Source organism: Capricornis sumatraensis, chromosome 14 (assembly GCF_032405125.1).
Source record: "Capricornis sumatraensis isolate serow.1 chromosome 14, serow.2, whole genome shotgun sequence".
Lineage (NCBI taxonomy): Eukaryota > Metazoa > Chordata > Mammalia > Artiodactyla > Bovidae > Capricornis > Capricornis sumatraensis.
In genome coordinates, this window is record NC_091082.1 from 40171868 (window position 1) to 40182985 (window position 11118).

An 11118-nucleotide genomic window follows, 5' to 3' on the forward strand; every position below is an offset into this window, starting at 1 on the left:
AGGAAAAGAATTAAAAGTGTGTGAGAGTTGAGGTAGGAGCCTCAGAAAGGCATCACTTTTGGAGAGAAGATAAAGGAGAGACACTTTGTGGAAAGTGAGTGGTGAAGGGAAAGGGAAGCAAGAAAGAGAAATGTAGGATATTAAAAGCTAAAACAAACAAACAAACCTCAAAGTAAACACAGCACCCTCAATAAGAAGCCATCAATTAAAGAAACTGCACTTTGCTACAATGAGCTAAGAAAGCAAACTAATTAGAAGTCTCTTAAAACCAACCAAGCTGCTAACCTGTCCATGTAATTCATAGATATAAGCTGTCTACATGAGGACAGAAAATGAAAATAAAAACATTTCGGTTAATAAAACTGCCTTAAGAAAACACACACACACAAAGCAGAAGAAAACTGCAAACTAACATTCTGAACTAAATATTCTCAAACAAGTATTTAATGGTGAGAATGAAAAATTATGAATTATAAATTCACAAACTAGGGACAGAAATGAACCACAAACAGAAATGAGTTGACTGAACTAGGAAATGAAATAGATAACTATAAAGGAAATGAGGACTAAATTAAAATAACGGGAGATTATGTTTGAACAAAAACTGAATAAAAGGCATTGAAGGAAGACAGAAAAGCAACCAGAGAATATAAATGAAAGAAGTAAAGAATCAGAGAGAAAATGATTGACATGGAAATTGACATGGAAGGCAAACAAAAGAATAAAAAATCCAACACTTGTATAATTGGAATCTGTGAAGTTGAAAAGCAAAACAACGGGAAAAGAATAGTTATATTTGGTTTATCTTTTTATTATTGAATTATAATAGTTCTTCATATATTCAAATAGTCTTGGTACAGGTCCCTTATCAGATATTTAACTTGCAAAATTTTTCTCTTGTCTTCACTTTCTTCGTGGTGTCTTTAGCAGCACTACAGGTTTTAATTTTGATGATGTCCAATTTAAGTTTTTCCTTTTGTTCCTTGTGCTTTTGGTGTCATATCTAAACTGTTATCTAATCCAAGATCATGAGGATTTCTCCATATGATTTTTTCAACGATTTTTATAGTTTTAACTCTTATAATAAGGTCTTATCTCCACTTTAAGTGGAGTCTGAGGTAGGAGGCCATCTTCATTCTTTTCATGTAGATACCTCACTGTCCCAGAACTATTTGTTGAAAATAAATGGAATTTTCCATTATTTTTCCATGGAATTTTCTTGAAGTAGTTGTAAAAAAATCAATGAGGTTTTAATTTTTGGACTCTTCTATTCCACAAATCTATCCAACACGGTCTCAATTGCAGACGTTTTGTAGTAACCTTTGAAGTCAGGAATTGTGAGTCTTCCAATAAGACTTCTTGTTCTTTTCCAAGATTGTTTTGCCTATTCTGGTTCTCTTGAATTTCCCTGTGATATTTCACACAAAATAACACTCAGTTGGTAGTTTTAATAGTTTTTTAAATGGATTTCTTAGAGCTTTCTATTTAGAAGGTCTTGTCATATACAAATAGAGATCAGTCAGTTCAGTCACTCAGTCGTGACCAACCTTTTGTGACCCCATGGACTGCAGCACTCCAGGCTTCCCTATCCATCACCAACTCATGGAGCTTGCTCAAACTCATGTCCTTAGAGTCAGTGATGCCTTCCCCTGCCTTCAATTCTTCCCAGCATCAGGGTCTTTTCCAATAGGTCAGTTCTTTGCATCAGGTAGCCAAAGTATTGGAGTTTCAGCTTCAGCATCAGTCCTTCCAATGAGTATTCAGGACTGATTTCCTTTAGGATGGACTGGTTGCATCTCCTTGCAGTCCAAGAGACTCTCAGGAGTCTTCTCCAACACCATAGTTCAAAAGCATCAATTCTTCAGCCCTCAGCTTTCTTTATAGCAACCTTTCACATTCATACATGACTGCTGGAAAAACCACAGATTTCACTAGATGGATCTTTGTTGGCAAGGTAATGTCTCTGCTTATTAATATACCGTCTATATTGGTCATAGCTTTTCTTCAAAGGAGCAAGCATCTTTTAATTTCATGGCTGCAGTCACCATCTGCAGTGACTTTGGAGCCCCCCCAAATAAAGTCTCTTACTGTTTCCATTGTTTCATGATCTGAGCCACAGTCAGCTCCCAGTCTTGTTTTGCTGACTGTATGAGCTTCTCCATCTTTGCTGCAAAGAATATAATCAATCTGATTTCAGTACTGACCGTATGGTGATGTCCATGTGTAGAGTCTTGTGCTGTTGGAAGAGGGTGTTTGCTATGACCATTGCGTTCTCTTGGCAAAATTCTGGTAGCCTTTGACCTGCTTCATTTTGTACTCCAAGGCCAAATTTTCCTGTTATTCCAGGTATCTCTTGACGTCCTACTTTTGCATTCCAGTCCCCTATAATGAAAAGGACGTCTTTTGGGGTTTAGTTCTAAAAAGTCTTGTAGGTCTTCATGCAGCTGTTCAACTTCAGCTTCTTCAGTGTTACTGGTAGGGGTGTAGACTTGGATTACTGTGATATTGAATGGTTTGCCTTGGAAATGAACAGAGATCATTCTGTCATTTTTGAGATTGCATCCATGAACTGCATTTCAGACTCTTTTGTTGACCATGATGGCTACTCCATTTCTTCTAAGGGATTCTTGCCCACAGTAGTAGATATAATGGTCATCTGAGTTAAATTCACCCATTCCAGCCCATTTTAGTTCACTTACTCCTCAAATGTTGATGTTCAGGCTTGCCATCTCCTGTTTGACCATTTCCAATTTGCCTTGACTCACGGACCTAATCTTCCAGGTTCCTATGCAATACTGCTCTTTACAGCATCAGATTTTACTTAAAATATGCAATACAGTATCGCTAACTATAATCACTCTTCTGCACATTACATTCCCGTGGCCTATCTTATAACTGGAAGTTTGTACCATTTGACCCCTGCTTCACCAATTTCACACTCCTCCAAGCCCCACCCCTGGAAACCATCACTTTGTTCTTTGTGTATATGAGCTGTTTCAAAACTGATTCTACATATAAGTGAAATCATATAGTACTTGTCTTTGACTTATTTCACTTATCATAATTCCCTCAAGGTCATAAATGTCAACATTTCATTATATTATGACTTAATAGTATTTCACTGTGTATATACACATTTTCTTTATCAGTTCATCCAGTGATGAGGGACTTAGGTTGTTTCCATATCTTGGTTATTGTAAATAATACTACAATGGACATGGGGATATATCTCTTCCAAGTTAGTGTTTTCACTTATTTGGATAAATATCTAGGAATAAAACCACTGGATCATACAGTAGTTCAGTTTTAATTTTTTGAGAAACCTCTGTAATGTTTTTTCATAGTAGCTGTACTAATTTGCATTCTCAGTAACAGTGAACACAATTTTCCTTTTCTCCACATCCTTGCAACACTTGTTATTTCTTGGCTTTCTGATAATAGCCATTCTAACAAGTGCAACGTGATATCTCATTATGGTTTTGACTTGCATTTCCCTGAGTATTAGAGATGTTGAGCACCTTTTCATGTACCTATTGGTCATCTGTATGTCTTTGGAAAACTGTAAATTCAGATACTCTGCCCATTTTTAAATGAAACTGTTTATTTTTTGGTATTGAGTTGTATGAGCTTATTTTCTATATTAACCCCTTATTATATATATGATTTGCCATTCAGTAGGCTGCCTTCTCATTTTGTTGATGGTTTCCTTTTTGTGCAGAAGCTTTTTGGTTTGATATTGTCTCATTTGTTTATTTTTGTTGCTTTTACTTTTGGTGTCAAATCAAAAAAAAATCATCACCAAGACATATATCAAGGAGTTTACTTGCCTACTTTTTTTTTATTATTTCAGGTCTTGCCTTCAAGTCTTTAATCCATTTTAAGCTAACTTTTGTGTATGGTATAACATAATAGTCTAGTTTCATTATTTGCATGTGGCTGTCCAGTTTTCCCAGCACCATTTTTAAAAAAGACTGTTCTTTCCCTTTTTTATACTCTTGGATATTTTATTGTAAATTATTTGGCTATACATTCATGGGTTTATTTCTGGAGTCTGTTCTGTTCGATTGATCTGTATCTGTTCTTATGCCAATACCACACAGTTTTTATTACTATGGCTTTGTAATATTCATCAGGAAATGTGATCCCCTCTAGCTTTATTCTTTCTTAAGGTTGTTTTGGCTGTTTGGAATCTTTTTTGGTTTCATACAAATTTTACAATTGTTTATTTATGTGAAAAATACCAGTGGAATTTTGATAGGAATATCATTTAAATGTAGATTGCTTTGGGCAGTTTGGACATTTGAATAACATTAATTCTTCCAGGAATTAATATATTCCAGAAATTAATAATATATATTCTGCTGCTGCTAAGTCACTTCAATCATGTCCAACTCTGTGCGACCCCATAGATGGCTGCCCACCAGGCTCCCCCACCCCTGGGATTCTCCGGGCAAGAACACTGGAGTGGGTCGCCATTTCTTTCTCCAATGCATGAATGTGAAAAGTGAAAGTGAAGTCGCTCAGTCGTGTCCGACCCTCAGCGACCCCATGGACTGCAGCCTACCAGGCTCCTCCATCCATGGGATTTTCCAGGCAAGAGTACTGGAGTGAGGTGCCATTGCCTTCTCCAAATATATATTCTAGGAATTAATAATATTAATTCCAGGAATTAGGAGAGTGAAAAAGTTAAAACTCAACATTCAGAAAACTAAGATCATGGCATCTGGTCCGATCACTTCATGGCAAATAGATGGGTGGCTGGCGCTTGCAAGCCCACCCTGGCAGCGGCCAGGGAGTGGGATTCTGCCAGGCAGGAGCTTTTAGGGTGGTGGATGGAGCATGCACTCCACTCCCGCAACCCATGGAGGTGGAGGGAGGGGTGAGGAGGGGCTGTTGCGTGGAGGTGAAGGCTGGATGCTCAGAGAAAAAAACTGCTATGGAGATCTGCTCCTCCCTTCCTGCACAACCTAACAATGGAGTTTTGTTTCTGTGGTGGCCCTGGATTCTTCTGTAAACAGCCCAGTTGCAGCTACACCACACTCCAGCCCCTTCAGGCTGTCTCCAGGAAGCCAACACCAGTACCTCTCCCTGGGTCTGTCCTCTGAACCCTTGGTTATCTCTCTTTGTGAATGTCGAAGCAACCTATTGTACTTTAACAGTTCGTAGTAGTTAAGGATGTGCCAAGATTTATCAGTGACCCCAAGGGGGAGAATCTATCAGCACTTAGATTCATGTTGATTAGCATCCAGATCCTCAGGCAGTAGATTTTAAAATGTGCAAATATATATTGTCTTGAGGGACTTCTGCAAGTTGAACCTCCAGGAAGAGCAGATGGAAATGGACTTTTCAAAATGTTTTCCATCAAGAAGACTCATGGAATATTTAATCCCCAAAGTATCTTATATATGCTTTATTTTCTTTCTTTCTGTAAATATGGATTTTAAGCAAGCATAACACCACTGGTTTTATCATTTACTCTCTTGACTTTTATCAGCCGCCTTCTCTGATAATCGAACTCTGGCTCCTAATCTGCATTTCTGAAATGACATAACTGCATTGTTTTGGTGACCAGTCATCAATTAAAAATGAAACATTTCTGTCACCTACATAAAAAGGAACAGTGGAGAGAAAAAGGGATAATTTTGTTTAAAAGACTAATAAAATGGTCAGTCATATAACAAAGCTGTTCAAGAAAAAAAGATGAAGTACATAAACAAATAATATTAGAGAAATAAAATAATTACAAATAAAAATTCAAATGGCATGTAAAGATTATAAAGAAATAGATAAATTTGAGGATAACTGCATGTTTTATAAGGAAATAAAGTTTTAATAATTTAAATGGGAAAAGAAATTGAAAAAGGATAGATACATGTATATGTGTAACTGAATCACTTTGCTGTACACCTGAAATTAATGCAACAGTGTTAATCAATTCTACTTCAATATAAAATAAGTATTTTTAGAAAAGAAGATATAGTTTTCATAGATTCCTTTTGCCTGATTTTGAATAATATAAATACAACAATATGTGTAAATAGAATATGAATGTTAACTGAGAAATTACTTCGTGAAATCTCTTGGCACCATCTACTAAAGCTGAACATACGCACTTGCCCTATGATTTATTCCACTCTTAGGTATATACCCAGCAGAAATACATGCATATGTTAACCAGATCGATAAAAGAATGTTCAGAGCAGCCCTAATCACAGCAGACCAAAGATGGACACTACTGAATTGTTTATCTAGAGTAGAATGATACACATACTGTCTTGTGTTAATTCAAGGGAAGACTATAGAGAATTGAAACTCCAACTACATGAAATACGTGGCAGATAGGATACATCAAATATATCAATAGGAAATAATTAAGTTCAGAAATTAACGTATCCATATATAGAACAAATAGCTGAGAAAAGAAGAGAAACAAAAGGCAAAGGAGGAAAGGAAAGACATAACCATCTGAATGCAGTGTTCCAAAGAACAGCAAGGAGAGATAAGAAAGCCCTCTTAAGTGAACAATGCAAAGAAATTGAGGAAAACAATAGAATGGCAAAGACTAGAGATGGCTTCAAGAAAATGATAGATACCAAGGAACATTTCATGCAAAGATGGGCACAATAAAGGACAGAAACAGTACGGACCTAACAGAAGCATAAGGGATTAAGAAGAGGTGGCAAAAAAACACAGAAGAACTGTACCAAAAAGGTCTTAATGACCCGGATAAGCATGATGGTATGATCACTCACCTAGAGCCAGAGATTCTGAAGTGTGAAGTCAAATGGGCCTTAGGAAGTACTACTAGGAACAAAGCTAATGGAGGTGATGGAATTCAAGGTGAGCTAGTTCAAATCTTAAAAAATGATGCTGTGAAAGTGTTGCACTCAATATGCCAGCAAATTGGGAAAACACAGCAGTGGCCACAGGACTGGAAAAGGTCACTTTTCATTCCAATCCCAAAGAAAGGCAATGCCAAAGAATGTTCAAACCATGATACAATTTCACATGCTAGCAAAGTAATGCTCAAAATCCTTCAGGCTAGGCTTCAACAGTACGTGAACTGAGAACTTCCAGATGTAGAAGTTGGATTTAGAAAAGGAGAAGAACCAGAGATCAAATTGCCAATATCTGCTGGATCATAGAAAAAGCAAAGGAATTAAAAAAAAAAAACACCATCTATTTCTGCTTCACTGACTAAGCTAAAGCTTTTGTGTGGATCACAATAAACTGTGGAATATTCTTAAAGAGAGATAGGAATACCAGACCACCTTATCTACCTCCTGAGAAATCTGTATGCAGGTCAAGAAGCAACAGTTAGAACCAGACATGGGACAACAGACTGGTTCAAAATTGGGAATGGAGTACATCAAGGCTGTATATTGTCACCCTGCTTATTTAACTTATATGCAGAGTACATCATGAGAAACCCTGGGCTGGATGAAGCAAAGCTGGAAACAAAATTGCAGGGAGAAATATCAATAACCTCAGATATGCAGATGACACCACCCTTATAGCAGAAAGTGAAGAGGAACTGAAGAGCCTCTTGATGAAAGTGAAAGGAGAGAGTGAAAAGCTGGCTTAAAACTCAACATTCAAAAAAACGAAGATCATGGTCCCATCACTTCACGCCAAATAGGTGGGGGAAAATTCGAAACAGTGACAGACTTTATTTTCTTGGGCGCCAAAATCACTGTGGACAGTGACTGTAGCCATGAAATTAAAAGATGCCTGCTCCTTCGAAGAAAAGCTGTGACAAAGCTAGACAATGTATTAAAAAGTGGAGACATCACTTTGCCAGCAAAAGTCCATATAGTCCAAGCTAGGTCCATATAGTCCAAGCTATGGTTTTTCCAGTAGTCATGTAGGGACATGAGAGTTGGACCCTAAAGAAGGCTGAGCGTGGAAAAATTCTTTCGAACTGCGGTGCTAGAGAAGATTCTTGAGAGTCCATTGGACTGCAAGGAGATCAAATCAGTCAATCCTTAAGGAAATCAACCCTGAGCATTCATTGGAAAGACTGATGCTGAAGCTGAAGCTCCAATATTTTGGCCACCTGATGCAAAGAACTAACTCATTAGTAGAGACCCTAATTCAGGGAAGATTGAGAGCAAGAGGGAAAGGGGAAGACAGAGGACAAGATGGTTGGATGGCATCACTGACTTGATGGACATGAGTTTGAGCAAGCTCTGGGAGAGACAGCAAAGCTCAGGGAAGCCTGGTATGCTGCAGTCCATGGGGTTGCAAAGAATTGGACATGACATGCATTGGAGAAGGAAATGGCAACCCACTCCAGTGTTCTTGCCTGGAGAATTCCAGGGATGGCTGAGCCTGGTGGGCTGCCGTCTATGGGGTCGCACAGAGTCGGACACAACTGAAGCGACTTAGCAACAGAGAGCAGCAGCAGAGCAACTTAACAACAACAAAATATATAGAGCAAAGATGATACCAAAAAATAATACAGAAACAATAAATTGTTTTAATACCTGCTGGTTCATTCAATGGAGAAAGTAATGTAAAGACCTATCTTGTATTATATACAAGTTGGACTCCAGATATTATTTATGATCTTTATCTGAAAGGTAATAATATAAGGCATATAATAGAAAATGTAGGATAAGAATCTTTGCAACTCTAGGTAGACAAAATATTTTCTTAAAATTCTAAAAAAGTATAAACTTTTTTTCTTTTAAGATTTTTTCTTTGATGTGGATCTTCTTTAAAGTCTTCATTGAACTTGTTACAGTACTGTTTCTGTTCTGGTGTTTTGATCACAAGGCATGTGGGATCACAGCTCCCCAACCAGGGAATGAAACCGCACCCCCCCACACCCCCTCTGCATTAGAAGGCAAAGTCCCAATCACTGGACTGAAAGGGAAGTCCCCAAAAAAGTATAAATTTTAAGGTTAAACAAAGGAGCAGATGACTTGACAAAAGTCATCCTTTTTAAACAAAATTATGTATCCATGGACAAAGTCAATTGTTAGATGAGTAGATAAGAGTCTACGAAATGATAACCAAAATATTTAAAATCAACATTTGACTAATACATAGAGTACAATGTAGATAACACTCTGTATGCTAAAAAAGGAGCAGAAAATTAAATGGAAAATGAGCAAAGTGAGCACGCTGTTCAGACCTGCATAAATACGGAAAAAAAGGTTCAAAAATCACTACTCATCAGAGAATTGAAAATAATAACAGCATAAACTACTTGTATGTGGTAACGAGATTGGTGAAAAAAGGGAAAATCTATAGTACCGAACACTGGTAGAGATGCTCACTGGGTAAGAATATAAATTGTAATTGCCAGTTTGGAAAAAGTCTTACAGAATTTAGTTAAATTAGGTGTCTGTTTCCCTATGTCCTAGCAATCACAGCTAAAAAATTATTGTACAGATTCATAAAATGACATGTAGAAGGGCATTCATCACAATGCTGTTTGTGGTGGTAAGAAGCCATTCATCCATCATTGGTTGAGGGGATAGGTAGATAAAATACACACACTAGTAATCGGGCAGCCTTAAGAAATGAACTAGACATAGTATTGAGTTTAAAAAGTAATGTAGAGAATGAAATATATAGCTGGATGATGATGAATCCTGGTTTGTCTAGACACTCCCAATTTATACCTCTTGTCCCAGCATAACTATTAATAGCACTTTCATTCTCAGTAGTTGAGACAATACATTATATGGTCATCCTATCTGTATCATAACACCATTTTGTGAATGTTGAATTACAAAAACACTTGAAACAACACTATCTATTTTTTGCTACATACATATTTCAAGATATTTATTGGAGGAGGGAAATATATTAGGAAGATAAACAGGATGAGGAAATAAAAGAATGACACTGCACCATGCACCTGAGTATGATTAACTTTGCTCTCTGCTGTGAAGTAAAAAATATTAATACTTAACTATAGTTTTAAAAAATTAAACACTTACAGTACTTCTGGTACTAAAAACGTCGTAGTTTGGGCTGTTACTGTAATACCTGCAGAGGAAAATGTCAAACGTGAATATTAAAACTACGTCTCCTCCAAATAAAAGGGATTTTAATACATGGTCAAGAGCGCCCCTGGTGGCTCATCAGTAAAGAATTTGTCTGCCAGTGGAGGAGACAAGCATTTGATCCCTGGACTGGGAAGATCCCCTGGAGAAGGAAATGGCAACTCACTCCAGTATTCTTGCCTAGGAAATCCCATGAATAGGGCAGACGGGTGGGCTACAATCCATGGGGTTGTAAAGAGTCAGACACAATCGAATGACTAAACAACAATATATGGTTAGAGCAAGCCTAACCCTTGTGGGCTGCCATGAGCTTTACATTTCTGCTCATGTTCCTTCTTAGAAAGTGTAGTCAGAGCTAAAACTGGGGACATCAGTGACATCAACCCCCAACTCAAGGTGTGTTCAAGGTTACTTAATATCTGAAGACACAATAGTGAGGAGTAAATACTTTTGCATCTTGTTTTTGTTTTAGAATAAAAACCGTTGAAGAATATTGGCTCTAGCTCCTTCACCTATAAACTGAGTTCAAATAAAATGAATACAGATTGAAAAAAAAAACAAACAAACCAGTATTTCTTATTTGAAACACTGAAGTAAAGAGCAAATTTTTTTGAGTTCTAGTGATTATCATTTCTATTACTCAGGGTACTTTCATTTCTGTCTATATGAAATATAGACAATAAAAATACAATGTGAGTCACCTATATAATTGAAATTTTCCTGGTGGCCACACTAAAAAATAGAAAAACAAGTAAAATTGCTTCTAATAATATATTTTATTCAAAAGTAACCTCATTTGTACAGAGCCAACTCACTGGAAAAGACCCTGAGGCTGGAAAAGATTGAAGGCAAGAGGAGAAGGGGATGACAGAGGATGGACTGTTGGATGGCATCACTAGGTACTGAATGAGTTTGAGCAAGCTCTGGGAGACTATGAACGACAGGGAAGCCTGGCATGCTGCAGTTCATGGGGTCACAAAGAGTTGGACATGACTGAGCAACTGAACAACAACCAAGCAGGACCCTCCTGAAACAGATCTCTGTTCCCTATGTCCTCTGCTTTGCCTCACTTATTGTAAAGGTTTAGTCTCCCATGTCT

The 11118-nt window shown here is 37.4% G+C and overlaps 1 protein-coding gene across 1 annotated transcript in view; it reads right to left on the reverse strand.

The window, feature by feature from the left end:
• The window catches only part of CATSPERE (catsper channel auxiliary subunit epsilon), a 147554-nt gene extending 137155 nt beyond the window's left edge, over positions 1–10399 (reverse strand). The window contains exons 1-2 of the mRNA XM_068985726.1: positions 10311–10399; positions 9954–10002 (exon numbers count right to left, since the gene is read on the reverse strand). Of these exons, the coding sequence (XP_068841827.1) occupies positions 9954–10002; positions 10311–10399 (138 nt within the window). The remainder of the gene's footprint in view (positions 1–9953; positions 10003–10310) is intronic.
• Between the last annotated feature and the right edge of the window lie 719 nt (positions 10400–11118).